The sequence below is a fragment of the Phyllobates terribilis genome, unplaced genomic scaffold (genome assembly GCF_046119375.1).
Source record: "Phyllobates terribilis strain yellow unplaced genomic scaffold, ASM4611937v1 Scaffold_2__4_contigs__length_985480577, whole genome shotgun sequence".
Taxonomy (NCBI): Eukaryota; Metazoa; Chordata; class Amphibia; order Anura; family Dendrobatidae; genus Phyllobates; species Phyllobates terribilis.
The window spans coordinates 920,111,405-920,131,459 of NW_027362762.1; the positions used below are offsets into that span (position 1 = coordinate 920,111,405).

Consider the following 20,055-nt stretch of genomic DNA (forward strand, 5'->3'; position numbering starts at 1 on the left):
GACGGGGCTGTGTCGGGGATTGTTTTTCATGTACCGAGCTGTTTTTATTGGTACCATTTTTCGGTTATATCATATGTTTTGATCGCTTGTTATTGCATTTCTTGTGGCTAACCGATGACTTAAAAAAAGCAATTCTAAGGATTTGATTTTTTTTTTTAACTGTATTTAATATAAATAATTTAATATTTTGATAAATTGGACTTAAAAAAAAAGGGGGTCTCTTTTTTATTTCTTTAATGTTTTCAAAAACCCATCCTGTCGTTAATAACATTCTGTTTCAACGGAGGGCATTGAAGCAAGCATAAATGTGAGACCCGTTAGTACATGAGCAGCCCACTGAGCAAATGTCATCGGTGACGTTCCACTTGAGACTCCCCAATGCATGCTGGGAGTTTTCAAATGACGTCATCGGAAGTAGGAAAAAAAAAAAGAAGGAAATGAGGGTGACATTCTATAAAAGTGTGAATTAGTAAAAGAGAGTTAATTAACGACACAGTTTAAGGTATTGGACAACCCCTTTAATATCAGTACCGCATGCAGTAAGCTTCACCTCCTTTTATTGGTGACTACTTATGCAGTTCCCTTTCTTTCTGTCAGGGCGGTCAATTCTCGTTGAGTGACAGTTCTGTGAGCAGCAGAGCTATAATATTAGTAAGACTATAAAGCTCAGCACAAGTTCTGCTGTAACACATTTAGCTGTCAGTAGCTAGTTCTGAGTCTACACTGTTATCATATAATAAAGAATTTGAATACAAACAAAGCTCGGGACAGTGAGACCTGTGATTAATGTACCTGGTCTAAGAGCACTGATGATTTTGCAAGATTTATAACAGCAGCTTGTCAGGAGCTGAGAGGGAGGAAAGAGGTGAGCAGCTAACTGCTTTATAGTAATTAATGGGTTGGAGATAGCTGATTGGTATATTAGGAGGTAACTCCTCTTTTGGAATGTAGCTACTGTGCACACAAGACCAAGGTCTGGGAAGGCACTAGAGGTCAAACATCCATGGAAACCAGCTGTACACTGTGAAAGATAAAAGCTTTCATTGCAGGAGAATGAGAACAGATAGAAAAGGGAAATCAATTGCAAACTTGCTTATTTTTAAATGCTGTCTAATTACAGCATTTTAACAACTTGAAAATAACCCTTTATTGAGCATATATAAAAAACACTCATATTTTACAATTTGAAAGAAAAAGTTAAAATAATTCACTTTTTTGTGGGTGAAATTTGCTATTAGAAATAACTTCAATCACAACAGCAGTGAAAAATGAGCTCACCTCCTGTCGGCATAGTCCGTGTCGGCTCCCCCCCACCAGACGTCAGAATCGTCCTCGGCGTCGGCTGAGTCAAAGTTGTCATTTTCATCAACGGCAGGACAGCAAACGAACTCCACACCCCGGAACTTGTCGATGCCACATGGCAGGAGCATGCCATAGTCGTGGAGACTCATACTTCTCTCACTGCAAGACTGGAAACCGGCAAAGTTGGGTTACAACATGATCGGAATCAAAGCCCATTCTAAAACTGATGAAGTCATGAACATAGAATTAGATAAACCATGCTTCATTGACTTCCTACAAAATTTGCTTACACCCTATGCCTAAGATTAGAAAACTCAATTGTCAACCCCCTGGAAACAAGGGGCCAGGGAGTACATTGTAATTTCTATGATACCATACAATTACAGTCAATACACAATTTTAAAATACAGCTCAACAATACATAAACTACATGTACACTAATATTGGGACACATGTCGTAATCACTGAATTTAGGTTCCTCATTCAGTCTCATTGCCCCCCGGTGTATAACATCCGGCCCCATCGCCCCCCTGGTGTATAACATAGTAACATAGTTTATAAGGTTGAAGGAAGACCAAGTCCATCTAGTCCAACCCATGGCCTAACATGTTGATCCAGAGGAAGGCAAAAAAAACCCATGTAGCAAACAATAAGCTCCACATTGGGGAAAAAAATTCCTTCCCGACTCCATACGACAATCAGACTAGTTCCCTGGATCAACGCCCTATCAAGGAATCTAGTATTTATAACCTGTAATATTATACTTTTCAAGAAAGGCATCCAGGCCCTTCTTAAATGTTAGTAGTGAATCACTCATTACAACATCATGCGGCAGAGAGCTCCATAGTCTCACTGCTCTTACAGTAAAGAATCCGCGTCTGTGATTATGATTAAACCTTCTTTCCTCCAGACGTAGAAGATGCCCCCTTGTCCCCGTCTCAGGCCTCAGAGTAAAAAGATCAGTAGAAAGGTCTTTGTACTGTCCCCTCATATACTTGTACATAGTAATAAGATCACCCCTAAGGGTATGTGCACACTATGCAGAAATGAAGCAGAAAATTTCTGCATCATTTCTGCATCTCCCTGGCAGAAAAAACGCATGCGGATTGTGCATGCGTTTTTCCTGCGGAATACATGCGTTTCCGCATGTGGATTGACAAGCGCTTTCCAGGCGATTTTAGCATCACCTGGAAAGTGCTTGACAACTAGGTCACACTGTATAAATCCATGCAAACAGCATGGATTTATATAGTGTGACCCGAGAGAGTGTATATACTTATCTCCGATGGCCCGCGCTGTCCTGCTCAATCCGTTCTCCCTCGCCGGCAACTTTGAATTGAAAGACCTGCCGACGTCAGACCCATCACGACTCTGACGTTAGCGCAGGTCCTTCAACTCACTGCAAGTGCCGGGAACCAAGCAGGATCGCTGCGCGGGCCGACAGATGGTAAGAATACATTTATTTTTTATTTTATTCTTGTTTTACAGCTTTTTTAATGGTACCTGGGTGTGGATGAGACTCTCCTCTCCTCTAGACCTGGGTACCATCCGCACATTAGAACGCACCAATTACGCAAGTACAGATGCAGTCTTGCGGAATTGGCGCGTTCTAATGCAAGTCAATGGCGGCGAAAACGCCGCGTTTACGCAAAATTAATTGACATGCTGCGGATTTTTGAGCGCAGCGTTTACGCTGCGGAAAAATCCGCATCATGGGCACAGCACATGCGGATTTCAATTGGGGAACATTGCTGCCCTTCTACCATGCGTTTTTAATGCGTTTCCGCGGCGTTTATGCAACTGCAAAAACGCCGCGGAAACGCATTAATTACGCATCGTGTGAACTCAGCCTAAGCCTTCTTTTTTCCACAGTAAATAACCCCAAGTGTAATAACCTGTCTTGGTATTGCAGACCCCCCAGTCCTCTAATAACCTTGGTCGCTCTTCTCTGCACCCTCTCTAGTTCAGCTATGTCTTTCTTATACACCGGAGACCAGAACTGTACACAGTATTCTAAGTGTGGTCGCACTAGTGACTTGTATAGAGGTAAAATTATCTTCTCCTCATGAGCATCTATGCATCTTTTAATGCATCCCATTATTTTATTTGCCTTTGCAGCTGCTGCCTGACACTGGCCACTAAACGTGAGCTTGTCGTCCACCAATACACCCAGGTCTTTCTCAGTTACAGTTTTGCCCAGTGTTTTACAATTAATCCCTTTACCCCCGAGGGTGGTTTGCACGTTAATGACCAGGCCAATTTTTACAATTCTGACCACTGTGACTTTATGAGGTAATTACTCTGGAACGCTTCAACGGATCCCCCTGATTCTGAGAATGCTTTTTCGTGACATATTGTACTTCATGATAGTGGTAAAATTTCTTCGATATCACTTGCGTTTATTTGTGAAAAAAATTGAAATTTGGCGAAAATTTTGCAATTTTCAAAATTTGAATTTTTATGCCCTTAAATCAGAGAGATATGTCACACAAAAGAGTTAATAAATAACATTTCCCACATGTCTACTTTACATCAGCACAATTTTGGAACCAAAATTTGTTTTTATTAGGGAGCTATAAGGGTTAAAAGTTGACCAGCGATTTCTCATTTTTACAACAAAATTTACAAAACCATTTTTTTAGGGACCACATCACATTTGAAGTCACTTTGAGGGGTGTTTATGACAGAAAATACCCAAAAGTGACACCATTCTAAAAACTGCACCCCTCAAGGTGCTCAAAACCACATTCAAGAACTTTATTAACCCTTCAGGTGCTTCACAGGAATTTTTGGAATGTGGAAGAAAAAAATTAACATTTAACTTTTTTCACAAAAAATGTTACTTTAGACCCAATTTTTTTTTATTTTCGCAGGGGTAACAGGAAAAAATGGACCCCAAAATTTGTTGTGCAATTTCCCCTGAGCAAGCAGATACCCCATACGTGGGGAAAAACCACTGTTTGGGCGCACGGCAGGGTTCGGAAGGGAAGGAGCGCCATTTGACTTTTTGAATGTAAAATTTGCTTGAAAAATTAGCGGACGCCATGTTGCGTTTGGAGAGCCCCTGATGTTCCTAAACAGTGGAAACCCCCCACAAGTGACTCCATTTTGGAAACTAGACCCCTCAAGGATTTTATCAAGGTGTATAGTGAACATTTTGAATCCAGAGGTACGACACAGAATTTGATAACATATTGAATAAGTTGTCATTATTCTTGAGCGCAAATGCTCGCTACTTGAGTTTGCACCATGTATCACGGGTGCTCGAGTCACTGCTCGCATGTTTCATGGACATTAGACACCCAAAATAAAACATGCGGGGATCGCTCGTGCATGGCAGGCAATCCCCACGAGGTTTTTTTGGCCACAAAGCATTTGGGGCTGAGGCTCGAGCATGTCACTTGAGCACCCGCGATACTCAGTGCATTCCTGAGCACCCGATGCAAACTCAAGTAGCGAGCACTTGCACTCAACACTAGTCGCCATATCGTCATCTTTTTTTTTTTACTTTTTAAAAAAATCCCAACCCCCATCACAACCCCAACCCTAACCCTAGAGTTTATTTTTTACGCCGTTCCTCGTGCGGTATAAGTCATTAGACGACTTTATTCTTCGGGTCTGTTCGATTACAGCAATACCAGAATCACACTAAAAGACGCATTTTTTTTTTAAAATCTAGTTTTTGCATCGCCATATTTTGAGAGCTATAATTCTTCCATATTTTGGCAGACAGAGTCATGTGACGGCTTGTTTTTTGCGGGATGACTTGAGGTTGTTATTAGTGCCATTTTCAGGCACGTGACATTTTTTGATCGCTATCTACTCCGATTTTTGGGGAGGCAGAATAAACAAAAACCAGCAGTTCCAGAATTTTTTTTTAATGTTTTTTTTTTATGCTGTTCCGCATGTGGTAAAATTGATAAGGTAGCGTTATTCTTCGGGTCAGTACGTTTACAGTGGTACCACATTTATATTGTTTTTCTATGTTTTGGCGCTTTTACACAATAAAAGCTATTTCATAGAAAAAAATATTTTTTTGCATCGCTTTATTCTGAGAGCTATAACTTTTTTATTTTTCGGCTGATGGAGTGGTATGGCGGCTTGTTTTTTGCTTTTTATTGGAAGTAGTGTATGGGAGGTGGGGGGTTGTTATTTCGGCAAGAGGTGGTGAGGAGGTTCTTGGAGTTGGTGGCAAAATTGTGCTGGGGGGGAGGGGGTTGTACATCGGGTGGGTCGGTGATATGGAAAATGTTTTCCGGCAACAAAGGTGCCCCCAAGCCTGTGGTGGTTGCTGGGGGGCGAATTGCTCTCTTTACCAGGGGCTGGAGAAATGTGACATGGTAGGAGCTGTGTGAGGGACTTTTAGAGATGACAATAGGGAATATCTTCAGGTATGACGTATCATACCTAAGATGGCGGCTAACTTTCATGACAGTACTATTCGGTCATACGTCAGAGAGGGGTTAAGCATATAATTATACATTTTATTTCCTCTGCCCAAGTGCATTACCTTACATTTATCCCCATTAAAGCTCATTTGCCATTTATCAGCCCAAGCTTCTAGTTTACATAGATCCTCCTGTAATATAAAATTGTCCTCCTCTGTATTGATTACCCTGCAGAGTTTAGTGTCATCTGCAAATATTGAAATATTACTCTGTATGCCCCCTACAAGGTCATTAATAAATATGTTAAAAAGAAGCGGGCCCAATACTGACCCATGTGGTGCCCCACTGTTAACTGTGACCCAATCTGAGTGTGTTCCATTAATAACCACCCTTTGTTTCCTGTCACTGAGCCAGTTCTTAACCCACATACATATTATTTTCCCCTGCCCCCATTGTTCTCATTTTATGCATCAACCTTTTGTGTGGAACCGTATCAAAAGCTTTTGAAAAGTCCATATACACAACATCCACTGCATTTCCTTGGTCCAGTCTGGAACTTGCCTCCTCATAGAAGCTGATAATAACATCCGGCCTCATCGCCCCCCTGGTGTATAACATCCGGCCTCATCTCCCCCCTGGTATAAAACATCCGGCCTCATCTCCCCCCTGGTATAAAACATCCGGCCTCATCTCCCCCCTGGTATAAAACATCCGGCCTCATCTCCCCCCTGGTATAAAACATCCGGCCTCATCTCCCCCCTGGTATAAAACATCCGGCCTCATCTCCCCCCTGGTATAAAACATCCGGCCTCATCTCCCCCCTGGTATAAAACATCCGGCCTCATCTCCCCCCTGGTATAAAACATCCGGCCTCATCTCCCCCCTGGTATAAAACATCCGGCCTCATCTCCCCCCTGGTATAAAACATCCGGCCTCATCTCCCCCCTGGTATAAAACATCCGGCCTCATCTCCCCCCTGGTATAAAACATCCGGCCTCATCTCCCCCCTGGTATAAAACATCCGGCCTCATCTCCCCCCTGGTATAAAACATCCGGCCTCATCTGCCCCCTGGTATAAAACATCCGGCCTCATCTCCCCCCTGGTATAAAACATCCGGCCTCATCTCCCCCCTGGTATAAAACATCCGGCCTCATCTCCCCCCTGGTATAAAACATCCGGCCTCATCTCCCCCCTGGTATAAAACATCCGGCCTCATCTCCCCCCTGGTATAAAACATCCGGCCTCATCTCCCCCCTGGTATAAAACATCCGGCCTCATCTCCCCCCTGGTATAAAACATCCGGCCTCATCTCCCCCCTGGTATAAAACATCCGGCCTCATCTCCCCCCTGGTATAAAACATCCGGCCTCATCTCCCCCCTGGTATAAAACATCCGGCCTCATCTCCCCCCTGGTATAAAACATCCGGCCTCATCTCCCCCCTGGTATAAAACATCCGGCCTCATCTCCCCCCTGGTATAAAACATCCGGCCTCATCTCCCCCCTGGTATAAAACATCCGGCCTCATCTCCCCCCTGGTATAAAACATCCGGCCTCATCTCCCCCCTGGTATAAAACATCCGGCCTCATCTCCCCCCTGGTATAAAACATCCGGCCTCATCTCCCCCCTGGTATAAAACATCCGGCCTCATCTCCCCCCTGGTATAAAACATCCGGCCTCATCTCCCCCCTGGTATAAAACATCCGGCCTCATCTCCCCCCTGGTATAAAACATCCGGCCTCATCTCCCCCCTGGTATAAAACATCCGGCCTCATCTCCCCCCTGGTATAAAACATCCGGCCTCATCTCCCCCCTGGTATAAAACATCCGGCCTCATCTCCCCCCTGGTATAAAACATCCGGCCTCATCTCCCCCCTGGTATAAAACATCCGGCCTCATCTCCCCCCTGGTATAAAACATCCGGCCTCATCTCCCCCCTGGTATAAAACATCCGGCCTCATCGCCCCCCTGGAGTATAAAATCCGGCCCCATCAGCCCCCCCCCCGGTAAAACATTCATTCCCATCGCCTCCGGTGTACAACATCCAAGCCCTCGCCCCCCGTGTACAACATCCAAGCCCTCGCCCCCCGTGTACAACATCCAAGCCCTCGCCCCCCGTGTACAACATCCAAGCCCTCGCCCCCCGTGTACAACATCCAAGCCCTCGCCCCCCGTGTACAACATCCAAGCCCTCGCCCCCCGTGTACAACATCCAAGCCCTCGCCCCCCGTGTACAACATCCAAGCCCTCGCCCCCCGTGTACAACATCCAAGCCCTCGCCCCCCGTGTACAACATCCAAGCCCTCGCCCCCCGTGTACAACATCCAAGCCCTCGCCCCCCGTGTACAACATCCAAGCCCTCGCCCCCCGTGTACAACATCCAAGCCCTCGCCCCCCGTGTACAACATCCAAGCCCTCGCCCCCCGTGTACAACATCCAAGCCCTCGCCCCCCGTGTATAACATCCAAGCCCTCGTCCCCCGTGTATAACATCCAAGCCCTCGCCCCCCGTGTATAACATCCAAGCCCTCGCCCCCCGTGTATAACATCCAAGCCCTCGCCCCCCGTGTATAACATCCAAGCCCTCGCCCCCCGTGTATAACATCCAAGCCCTCGCCCCCCGTGTATAACATCCAAGCCCTCGCCCCCCGTGTATAACATCCAAGCCCTCGCCCCCCGTGTATAACATCCAAGCCCTCGCCCCCCGTGTATAACATCCAAGCCCTCGCCCCCCGAATATAACATCCAAGCCCTCGCCCCCCGTGTGTAACATCCAAGCCCTCGCCCCCCGTGTATAACATCCAAGCCCTCGCCCCCCGTGTATAACATCCAAGCCCTCGCCCCCGAAGTATAACATCCAAGCCCTCGCCCCCGATGTATAACATCTGGCCCCTCATCCTCGGTGTATAACCTCGGTCCCCCCCTCCTCACCATGCCGTCTGCCCTTACTATGTGACAGAGCGGCTGGTGGTGCAGAGCTCACTGATCCCAGCACGGTCCTGTAATAGGAGGCACCGGGGTAACACGTCCGTTCATGACATTTCTTCCGCCTGAATCTTTCCCCATCACCTGTGAGTGATATTAAGAAATGGAAGGAACTGCAGCAACTCAGCCACGAAGTGTGGACCCTGTAAAGTTACAGAGCGGGGGGCCAAGTGCAGAGGAGCAGAGGGGAGAAGTCACCAACGGTCTGCTGACTCCATAACTGCAGAGTCCAGACCTCCTCTGATATTAACATTTGCACAAACACTGCGCCCCCACCAGGAGCTTCATGGCCGAGCAGCTGCATGCAACCTTACATCACCAAGCACAATGCTGAGCGTCGGATGAAGTGATGTAAAGTCGCCAATACCGGACTCTGGAGTAAAGTTTCGGTGCAGTGACTGATCACACGTCTCTATCTGCCATCTGATGGCCCAGTCTGGGTTTGGTAAATGCCAGGAGAACGTTACCCGCCTGACTGTACTGTGCCCGCTGTACAGTTTGGTGGAGGAGGACTAATACTATGGGCTTTTTTTCTGGGTTCGGATAGATTAAGGATGGGATGTCAGAAAAGCTCCTGTAGGTGTAACCTGTGGGGGGCACAATCCTTTTGTCCATATAGTGTATAAGAAGACATATATAAAATCTACATAAATATGATTAATATTGCAGTTGTTCTGGGTAATCAACACGAAGACCATTTTCATTTTCGGTCACACATTAGAACAGATACTTATCACCCGGTTGAAAGACGGCACGGGTCCATCAAGTTAACCCTTTCTAGGTCAATGCCACAGAATTCATTGTCAGATTATCTTTAGCTATGCCTCGGATCTGCCTTAGTTCCTTGTACTTTGGGCTGTGCACATTGTCTATTAGGCTTTCCACAGTCCAGTCCAGGTCCTGCTCTGCCCCCCGTCTGTTTTGACGCTCGCTGACACACAGCGAGGTATCTAGAGAGTTAGGGTCCCATCCTGATTGGGGTACACCTCGTTGCGGTGGGACGGCTTTTACGCTCTTCTGATCAAATCTCACGTTTGCTTGTTTTTTGCATGTATTACTATTAATTATTTACTGCAGGGTAGCTATTGTTTTTTTAGACCATTTTTAAATGGTGGCACAATATCTGCCACTACTAGCACTTTCCACAGACAACTTTAACTGTAAAGAACCCTTTCCTGTATTATTTGAAATCATCTGGTCGCCGGTCCTGTACACATCATTTTGAAATAATAAATCATGTGCCAAGTCTTTGTACAGGCCACACATACATTTATACATGGTCTGGAGTTGGGACCCGGTCCTATTTGTCTACCCTTTTACATGAATTACTTCAACTTTGATATACAGTAAGGTTTTTAATATAGACAGTATAGGTACCGTCCCAATTTAGGGTCACCTTGCCGCTGGTGGGACGGCTTGTATACTTTTTTTGATCAAAAATAGTTCACTAAGTACCCTATATTTATTATGCAACTTTGCTTTACATTTATATATAATGATGGTAGGGTATGAGATATATTTTTTGTCTTTTGTAGGTTTTGATACATTTATACATGTATAAGATTTTACCTCCAAGGCTACGATCGTGCCCACTACTCGGCACATACAAGTGCATCTCACTAAATTAGAATATCATCAAAAAGTTAATTTATTTCAGTTCTTCAATACAAAAAGTGAAACTCATTATATAGAGTCATTACACACAGAGTGATCTATTTCAAGTGTTTATTTCTGTTAATGTTGATGATTGTGGCTTACAGCCAATGAAAACACAAAAGTCATTATCTCAGTAAATTAGAATAATTAACAAAAAATACCTGCAAAGACATCCGAAGCGTTTAAAAAGATCCCTTAGTCTGTTTCAGTAGGCTCCACAATCATGGGGAAAACTGCTGACTTGACAGATGTCCAGAAGGCAGTCATTTTCACACTCCACAAGGAGGTGGAAGCATTTGTATGTCGTAGAGGAATGCATCAGACAGTGGACACAGTCAGCATGGATGTCTAGGCATCCATCTACTATAAGGACCCCCCCTGTGCAGGAAAGTGGAGACTGCTGTGATGTCCTATGCTGACGCATATTTTCCAGACAGAGGCCAAAGGAACACACTTTTGGCCTCTGTCTGGTGAATGAGGCCTGTGGTAGTGTAGCAGAATACGTCCGGAAACGTTTCCAATATAGAAGGTAAGCTAAGTGTACAGACAAAGTGGGCACTAAATCTAATACAGTCCTTCAGCTTACAAATATTCTTTTTACAATGTGGAGCCCCCAGCTGAATCCTGTATTCTACATCTGGTCTTACAAGTAATTTATAGAGGGGTAATACATTATGACCACAGGATTTTCTCTCTCTTTCTATACAACCTAAAATCTTGTTTGCTTTTGCAGCTGCTGCCTGACATTGAGAACTGCTTAGCTGGTATGTAACCAGAATACCCAAGTCCTTCTCCTGTTCTCTCATTTTTATTCTATTTAAACTATATTCAGTAACACAATTACTGCGTCCCACGTGCATTACTCTACATTTATCAACATTAATGCCGTCTTGACATTTTTCTATACATAACTGTAGTATTATAGAGGTGTAGCAGAGCTGAATTTGTCATTTAAAAGGAACCTGACAGCTGATACATGCAGCAATCCACACACAGCTGTTAACTAGTTAAATGATGCTGTCAATCGGCATTTAACTCGTGCTTACCGGAAGAGCGTCACTAATCCCGCCCATCAGAATCCCTGTCACATGATCGCGGGGAGCCAATGGGTTGGCATGACTCCTCTGGTTGTCATTGCCGATCTGCTATGAGCGCCGCCCAGTGGCCGCCGTTCATAACAGATGAGTATTTCTGCAACACATAGCAGGGCTGCAGCGGTCTATGTGTAGAATAAATGATCAGACGATCGCAGCTTCAAGTCTCTTAAGGAGCCTGTTGAAAAAAAAATGTTTATACAAATATAAAAAAAAATGTTTTTAAAAAAGTTCAAATCACCGACCTTTTGCCCCATTCAAAATAAAACAATAAAAAATAAATCCAAAATACACATATTGGTATTGCTGCGTTCAGAATCTATCGAAATCTAAAAAGAATTAATCGGATCGGTAAACAACGTAACGAGAAAAAAATTAAAAATGCCAGAATTAGGTTTTTTTGGTCACCGCAACATTGCAATAAAATGCAATAACGGGCGATCAAAACATCGTATCTACCCCAAAATGCTATCAATAAAAATGTGAGCCCGGCACGCAAAAAAAAGCCCTCACATGGCCGCAGATCCCAAAAAATGGAGAGGTTACAGTTTTCGATAAATGGCGACATTTTTTTTCTTCACCACTTAAATAAAAAAGAACCTCTACTTGCTTGGTATCTACGAACTCGTAATGACCTGGAGAATCATAATGGCAGGTCAGCTTTTAGCATTACCATGAACATGGTAAATAAAAAAAACAAAAAAAACATTGTAGAATTGCACTTTTTTTTGCAATTTTCATCGAACTTGGAATTTTTTTCCCGTTTTCCAATAGACAATATTTTAAAATCAATGGTGTTGTTCAAAAGTCCAATTTGTCCCATAAAAAAACAAATTCCCACATGGCCATATTGTTATGGCTCTGAGAAGAAGGGGAACAAAAACCGAAAACACAAAAACAGAGAATGGCGCCGGTGTGAATACAATTCTCTTGGCATAAAATTCGAGTCTCATAGTCGGTGTAGAAACTGCAATTTCCGGACCGGCCACAGGGTCTCCTGACCCAAACTCAGCAGCCTCATCTATGACTATGAAACTGTTGCGTTCAGGTCGGGAGATCCGCCGCCGGTCCTCAAGTCATGCTTCATTTACTGGCTGTAGAACTCGGATGTAGTGCGCATGTGTGACACCCCAGGGGTCTGGTTGCCACAGTGATAGAGATATTACGTCTGAGAGCAGGTGGGAGGTCTCTTGGTCAGGGATCCTATGCATGCCACACCTCCTGCCCAGTCCTGGGAGGGGAAGAACTTCCCCTATATAAACCTAGGGCTGAGGCAGGGTTAGTGAGTAGAGAAGAAGTAGAGAAGAGAAGCAGCATAGGAAGAAACAACAGGAGCTCTGTGGGAGCAGTGCTACAAGGAGTCAGGGGCTGGCAGCTGCAGAGCTCGCCCTGACTGAGAAGTTATCACCGGACCCGGAGTCCGAGGCTGTGGGGATTAACTCCTATCCAGCAGCAGAAACCGACCGGCAGGGGATTGCAGGTCCTCTGGCCCAGAAACCCGAAGGCACGGTCACACGCGTGGGACCAGCACCGCCGTCGTGGAGCGAAAGCTACTAGAAGGCCCCGAGTCACCGGCCATACGGGTGAGCACCACACGGTACACTCAGGGACGTGGGCTACTTATACCCGCCTCTAGCAAGGTAGCCAGAAGAGTATCGTTAGTTTGGGAGGCCTACAACTCCGCCTGGCCAGGGGAGATCCCATCTGCTCAAGGACTGACCAGGCCCCAATCGCTAGCCAGTACTCCGGGAGGGTCTATCTTTGTCACCAGTAAAGACCCTGAACTACACCGTACCGTCTCCGAGTGGTTCCTGCTACCCCCATCATCCACGTCGGCTGCCCTGAGGCCATACCCCTCCCGTTGGGGGTTATACTATCACGCTGCACAATCCTACCACCGGCCTCAGCGGTCTGCCCTGCAGCAGCAGCTCCTTAGCTGTACTCAACGGGTGGCGTAGTCGTCCAACATCTACCGCTGATACAGCGCCACTTAGTCTGACTCCCTGGGCACGGACCGGATCACCGCCACGAGACTACAACCCTCAACAGATCCGGCTCCGGGTAAGCTCCCGCGTGCGCAACGCTGCGCGACACAGGCCCAGGGGTGCGTCACATGCGCTGGCGCTCTTTACCCTTTTCCCACACATGCGCATTTCAGTACTTTGCTCTGCCCACGCAGAAGTGGGATGGGGACACTGTGCGGATGACGTAGGACGAATCATTCACATGAAGCAGGAAAGGAGGACAGCGATCGTAAGAAGAGAGGAGGCGCCGGATCAAGCAAGACTAGAGCCCAAACTGCGGGCAGCATGAATCACAGCCGTGCCGCACAGTTGCAGCCAAGAATATTTTTGTCTGGAACACTCCAACATTTCAGAGCAAATCTACATAGAAGATCCAGCTGTGGATCTAGAGAGACTAGATGCTGTGAAGAGAGGAAACTAGTCCGGCTCTGCACAGCGCCACTGCTGGTGACAGCTTTCTTCCTATGTACACATGAGTGAGAGACCCGTCAATCAGCCCTAGCAGCACTGAGAGAAGCCAGCCAGGAGCAGAGAGAGAATGGCTGGACTTTCAGATTATATTCCTGGCTACAATCGTGGTTTCGAGTGATGCTGCGCACGGCTTGGACGATATATCAGATAACAGGTTCCCGTTAAGGCCTTTTTACGTAGACTGATGACCGTCATGACCACACTGGTTCTCGATCACTGCCCGTGTTGGCACGCCTGGCGATCAGCCAATATATGATCTAATCACACCTATTATGGTGGATATAAAAATCATTGATTGCCGACAGCCCATTCTCTAGCATAAACCTAGATGTGCTGCCAACAATAAAGGATAAACAAAGCCCCCTCAGAGCCACAGGCGTAGAGACCCAAGACTCAGCTTGGTATGGCAAGTAAGGGTTATATAAATAACAAGGAAAGGTGCGGGCTTTGTGGGGCCAAATATTTAAGGGGATTGGAAAAAGGGGGGGGTGACATTTAGAGTGGGCTGATAGATAATTGGGGGGGGGGGGGGCGTTGGCTACTAAAAAGCCCAAAAAAAGGGTCCGCCGTGTTGATTTGGGGGTTTAAGTAATGACGAATTATTGGAAGTAGTGTATGGGAGGTAGGGGGTTGTTGGGTAATTTCGGCAAGAGGTGGTGAGGAGGTTCTTGGAGTTGGTGGCAAAATTGTGCTGGGGGGGGGTTGTACATCGGGCGGGTCGGTGATCTGGAAAAGGTTTTCTGGCAACAAAGGTGCCACCAAGCCTGTGGTCGCGGCTGGGGGTAATGGTGGATGGTTCATTATTATTATATTGGTTTCCACCAGATTTTGGAGTTCCAACAACCTCGTTATTTTCAAGTTGTCTATTATAGTTATGTTTGTATAATAAAAGGCCAATCTGGCCAATTAATCCAAAGAACGGTGGCATGAGTGTCTATTGGGAAGAGATCCGTGGGAGTGGGGTGGTGGTATGTAATGGTTGGGTGGTAGCAGGGGGCAGTCGGAGGGGAAGCCTCTCATCACTCCCAACCCCATGATATAACAGCCTTAGTTGCCACCCTTCCCACCCATTGCAGAAGTGTAAGGCCACATGTCTATTTTCCCACTCACTTTCTGTGTTTAGTTGCCCCTGTGCAGGCTCGTAGAGCCCGATCTAAAGGGGACAAGCTAGCGCCATCTTCTCCCGGGGCTATAACAGCTGCTTAGGTCCCTTCATTATAAGGTGTGCCTTTGGGTGGTGGTTTGGACCCCGGTGCCTCCTCCATTCAGTAGATGAAGGGCTGCAGTGGTCTCTGGTTGTTGAATAGAGCAGAGTTGCGGGACCAGGTACAGGCACATGTAAAAACAAGCTGCCTCCTGAAAAAGCTTCAACAAGCATCTCGGTTCTGCCAATTGTTGGGGTCCTGGAGATCTGACCCCCACTAATCAACAAACATTGGGCATTCCTAAGAATCCTCCATTAGTTTTTAGCCCCGCTGAGCAGCATAGCAATCACACTGCTGAATTCTTAGCTTTGTTACAGTCTCCTGTTTCCGAGCCGTCTCCATTTTCACTTGTCCGTTTTAACAAATGTTATTTAGCTAATAAAAATGTCACTTAACTGCAAATGTTCTCCTGATCTCCACCTGATCTGCTGGGACTGACTGCCCGATCTGCTCTTCATACAGTAAGAGGGTAAAACATGGGCTCTCACTCACACACGGATAGAAACCCAAGTCTGGGCCGTATTATAGATTGATTAGGATATTTTCTGGTCATGTGACTCAAGAGTAACGTTCGATTACCATAAAGAACTTTCTGATCCTCGGTTTGGATCCAAGTATGAAGTTATTAAGCTCTGATATGCAGATGTAGCAGAGATGATTGTAACACATCGTAAAGTCAAGAAGTGCGATTGTCCTATTCACACATTTCCAAAGGAAGGCAAGCAACCTCAGAAAGCCAAGTCCAAAAACCCAAAACTGTTCTTATTATTAAATGTGCATGGTGGTTGCCAGTCTTTCAGCCAACAGCTAATGTAGGGAGGAAAGAAGGATCAAGCATGTTAGATTTTAATATGCCTGATCCATTGTTCACATTTTCGCACTGGAAATCATTGCCAGAGGTGTCTCTAGACTCCCGTCTTCAGAGCAAACTATATGTATGTGGTGGCTGGCAGGGGATGTAAAAAGAGAAAAAAAATTATAAATTATTTAAAAAATAAGATAAATAAAAAATGTATGTATGTATGTATGTATATACACACACACACACACACACACACACACACACACACACACACACATTGGAACTGTCAATTATATTGCATAAATGGAAACGGATATTCCTGTTTCATGAGAGAACAGCTTTATTAATCTATCGATCCATCTACCTCTTCTAATCATCCATCCGACCACCCTAAGCATCCATCTAACCATGCATCCATCCAAACAACCATCCATAAGACCATCTATCCAATCATACTTTAAGCCAATCATCCATTCAAACATCCCGTCCATCTAACCATCCATCCACCCACCCATCTAACGATCCATCCACCCACCCATCTAACGATCCATCCACCCACCCATCTAACGATCCATCCACCCACCCATCTAGCGATCCATCCACCCACCCATCTAACCATCCATCCAACCATCCATCCATCTAACGATCCATTCACCCATCCATCTAACCCATCCATCAACCCATCTATCAACCCATCTACCTTCTAACCATCCATCCACCCACCCATCTAACGATCCATCCACCCACCCATCTAACGATCCATCCACCCACCCATCTAGCGATCCATCCACCCACCCATCTAACCATCCATCCAACCATCCATCCATCTAACGATCCATTCACCCATCCATCTAACCCATCCATCAACCCATCTATCAACCCATCTACCTTCTAACCATCCATCCACCCACCCATCTAACGATCCATCCACCCACCCATCTAACGATCCATCCACCCACCCATCTAGCGATCCATCCACCCACCCATCTAACGATCCATCCACCCACCCATCTAACCATCCATCCACCCACCCATCTAACGATCCATCCACCCACCCATCTAGCGATCCATCCACCCATCCATCTAACCATCCATCCATCCACCCATCCATCTAACCATCCATCCATCCACCCATCCATCTAACCATCCATCCAACCATCCATCCATTCACCCATCCATCTAACGATCCATCCATCCACCCATCTAACGATCCATCCACCCATCCATCCACCCATCCATCTAACCATCCATCCATCCACCCATCCATCTAACCATCCATCCAACCATCCATCCATTCACCCATCCATCTAACGATCCATCCATCCACCCATCTAACGATCCATCCACCCCATCCATCCATCTACCCCATCCACCCACCCATCTAACCCATCCATCAACCCATCTACCTTCTAACCATCCATCCGACCTTCTAACCATCCATCCATCCATCCATGTATAAAAACTTCCCTCATGAAACAAGAATATCATTATGAACATGCATGCTAATTGATTCCAGGTAATATTTTTTTCCCCATTTACGTGCAGCAAAGGTAATAAAGACTTATCACAAAGAAGATGCCTTTGCTGACACATACAATAGTGGAAGCAGAGATAGCAGTGACTCCAGGGCTCTGTTGCTGGGGGGTCCAAAGGCTCCTGTGCCCCATAGGACTACATCAGTATTATAAATGGCACATGGTAAGTGGGGACCTCTTGTTAGAAATCTTACATTGAGGTCCTGCAGTTAATACAAGTTGCGGTTTGAATTTAAGAATTCACCAAGAATACGACATGAACATAAACCAAATATTGGGCTCGTCAGGCCGTATGTTAATGGTACCAGTAAATGCTGGGAAAGTGACAGGCCGCAGGCAGCTCCTGATGATGGATGTCTCAGCGGAGTCTAAGTGACAGGTCGCCGGAGATCTGAAACACTGATAAATATGATGACATTTTAAAGAATATGTTTAACATTTATGTTACCTCTTTGGCCACAGTGTGCCAGTGCAGATGAGTCTCGCAGATATCCATCCTCTCCTTATGAAGGAATCGGCATTTATCAGGAACCAGAAGAGCATCGCTCACAAATTCCCCAACTGTAATAGAAAAAAAGCATAAAATAAGAGTAAAGTCATCCGGCGTAGCGCACTGCAAGTACATTGTGTAAGGACCACACCAAGAAAAACATTGTGTGATGACTGGTGCAGAACCTGATGGGGCAACGAGCACACAAGGATTTTATCTTTAGTGCTTTTTACCTCTAAAGCAACCTGATTGGTGCCGGATTGGCCTCTGGTACCCAACAGGGGCTGAAGAAATGCATATGAATCGAGAGCGCATGTGCGACTATCAGTCCATTCACTCCTACGGGAGTGGTAGAGACCATACGTGGGCACCACTCTGGTAGACAATGAATGGATCAGTGCAAACGCATGCGAAATACTGATCCATTAAGAAACACTGAATACTCGATCTCCAGTGGCCAGACACCCCAACCTTCATACATTCATCTTCTACCTTCTGGATAGAATTTTCTGATATTAAAATAGCTTATCATAGGAAGAGAAGCACACAACCTCGTCTGATCTATGCCTTTTTCACTTTTGGCAAAAGTCTACTGGTTCATGTAGACATTCGGGTGAATGTATTCCCTACTTTCCAACTCTTCGAGTATGTTTTGCCGGTTCTGGGAAAAAAAAGAAAACCTCCTGAACTCTTGGAAGAGATGACAAATCAGGAGAGGGCCAAAATAGCCTCAAAATCTCGTAACCAGCACTTCTGGAAGTTTTCTTCTGCATGACACCTGGTTGTGGAAAGAGGTGGTTTGCAAAAATAAGGCTGTCACTGAAGGTTGACCTATATCTAATTCAGACTAAGGTTTCTTTGACCCATCAGATAAAATTATTCCAAGGCCAAGCCTCCAACTTTGTCATAGGATTAAATTCAAAGTGGACAGGTATATTTTCTGCAGTCATTGTACACAGATGACATCAGTAAGATATTTTCTGGATCATGCTATAGTTGATGGAACTCAGTGGTAGGTGTCCGCTGCCCAAGTCATCTCCAAGTTGGGTTGGCTTCCGATGGACTTTCTGCTGGTCTCACGAATACAACCCTGAGTATAAATTAAGTATTGTAATAAACTGCAAAATAAATTATATTATATTGCAGATCACAGTAAGACGTGTCCTCCCACCGTACCCAACCACAAAGAACGCAGTGAATAAAGAGGATCCCCCAGGGTTCCGTGTTGATCCTACCGGCAGCAGACATGTACGGCTCAGTCGTAGACATACAGAGAGCATGTTCTACCCTACTGTCAGCGGTCTGTTCGCTTTGTCAAGATCAGACATCCAAGCAGCAAAGCGGGGAGTAAAACTAGGTGAAAAATGGGGTCACGGGAAAATTGCAAAACACTACATGAGAGACACCCCACTGTGCGAAAAACATGGCAAGGCCCAAAGCAAGGAAGTACTTAAAGCTAAAAAAAATAGTTGTGCTTTCATTTCACAGCACCGAAATTCACTTAACAGCGGCAAAGACCCGAGAGCTTAGAAATACAGGATGAAATCTAGAAATACAAAATGTTATGCCGCTAAACGCCAAAGGAAAGGAATGGTACATTTCCCTATGAAGTGGGGTTGTCCGAGTTCCCGAAAAAAATTGTACAAAAGGGCAGATGAATTGGCAAAATAATAAAAGAAGGTGTCCTCAGGGGCTCTAACCCGTCGCTTCAGCGCAGACTGCTCCGTGGTACCTGCGAGGACAAAAAATAATGACGTCCCAATCTTTTTCATCACCTGCCCATTAAAGCTTGTGTAACAGGACGTCATGGGATGAGCACTGCAGCTAATCACAGGCCGCAGCGGGTACGTGACCTGCACTGGTGCAACGGAGGTTACAGCTTGTCAGTCTACCTTCTTCATATTTTGCAATTTTTTCTGACTTTTGAAGACAGAACGATCCCCTGCAGCAGCTTATCCCCAGACTTAGGGCTCATTCAGACAGCAGTGATTTGTATGGCAAAACCAGGAGCGTCTCCAAAACACAGAGCCGGTGTTAATCTTTCATTATAACTTTTCTTTGTACGTTCCACTCCAGGTTTTGGCTTTCAAACACTGATGAAAAA

The 20,055-nt window shown here is 45.6% G+C and overlaps 1 protein-coding gene across 4 annotated transcripts in view; it reads right to left on the reverse strand.

Moving 5' to 3' along the window:
• The window catches only part of APP (amyloid beta precursor protein), a 248,504-nt gene that overhangs the window by 85,882 nt on the left and 142,567 nt on the right, over positions 1 to 20,055 (reverse strand). For all 4 annotated transcript variants that reach the window (XM_073668274.1, XM_073668273.1, XM_073668283.1 and 1 more), the window contains exons 4-5: positions 17,910 to 18,022; positions 1,279 to 1,469 (exon numbers count right to left, since the gene is read on the reverse strand). In XM_073668274.1, the coding sequence (XP_073524375.1) occupies positions 1,279 to 1,469; positions 17,910 to 18,022 (304 nt within the window). The remainder of the gene's footprint in view (positions 1 to 1,278; positions 1,470 to 17,909; positions 18,023 to 20,055) is intronic.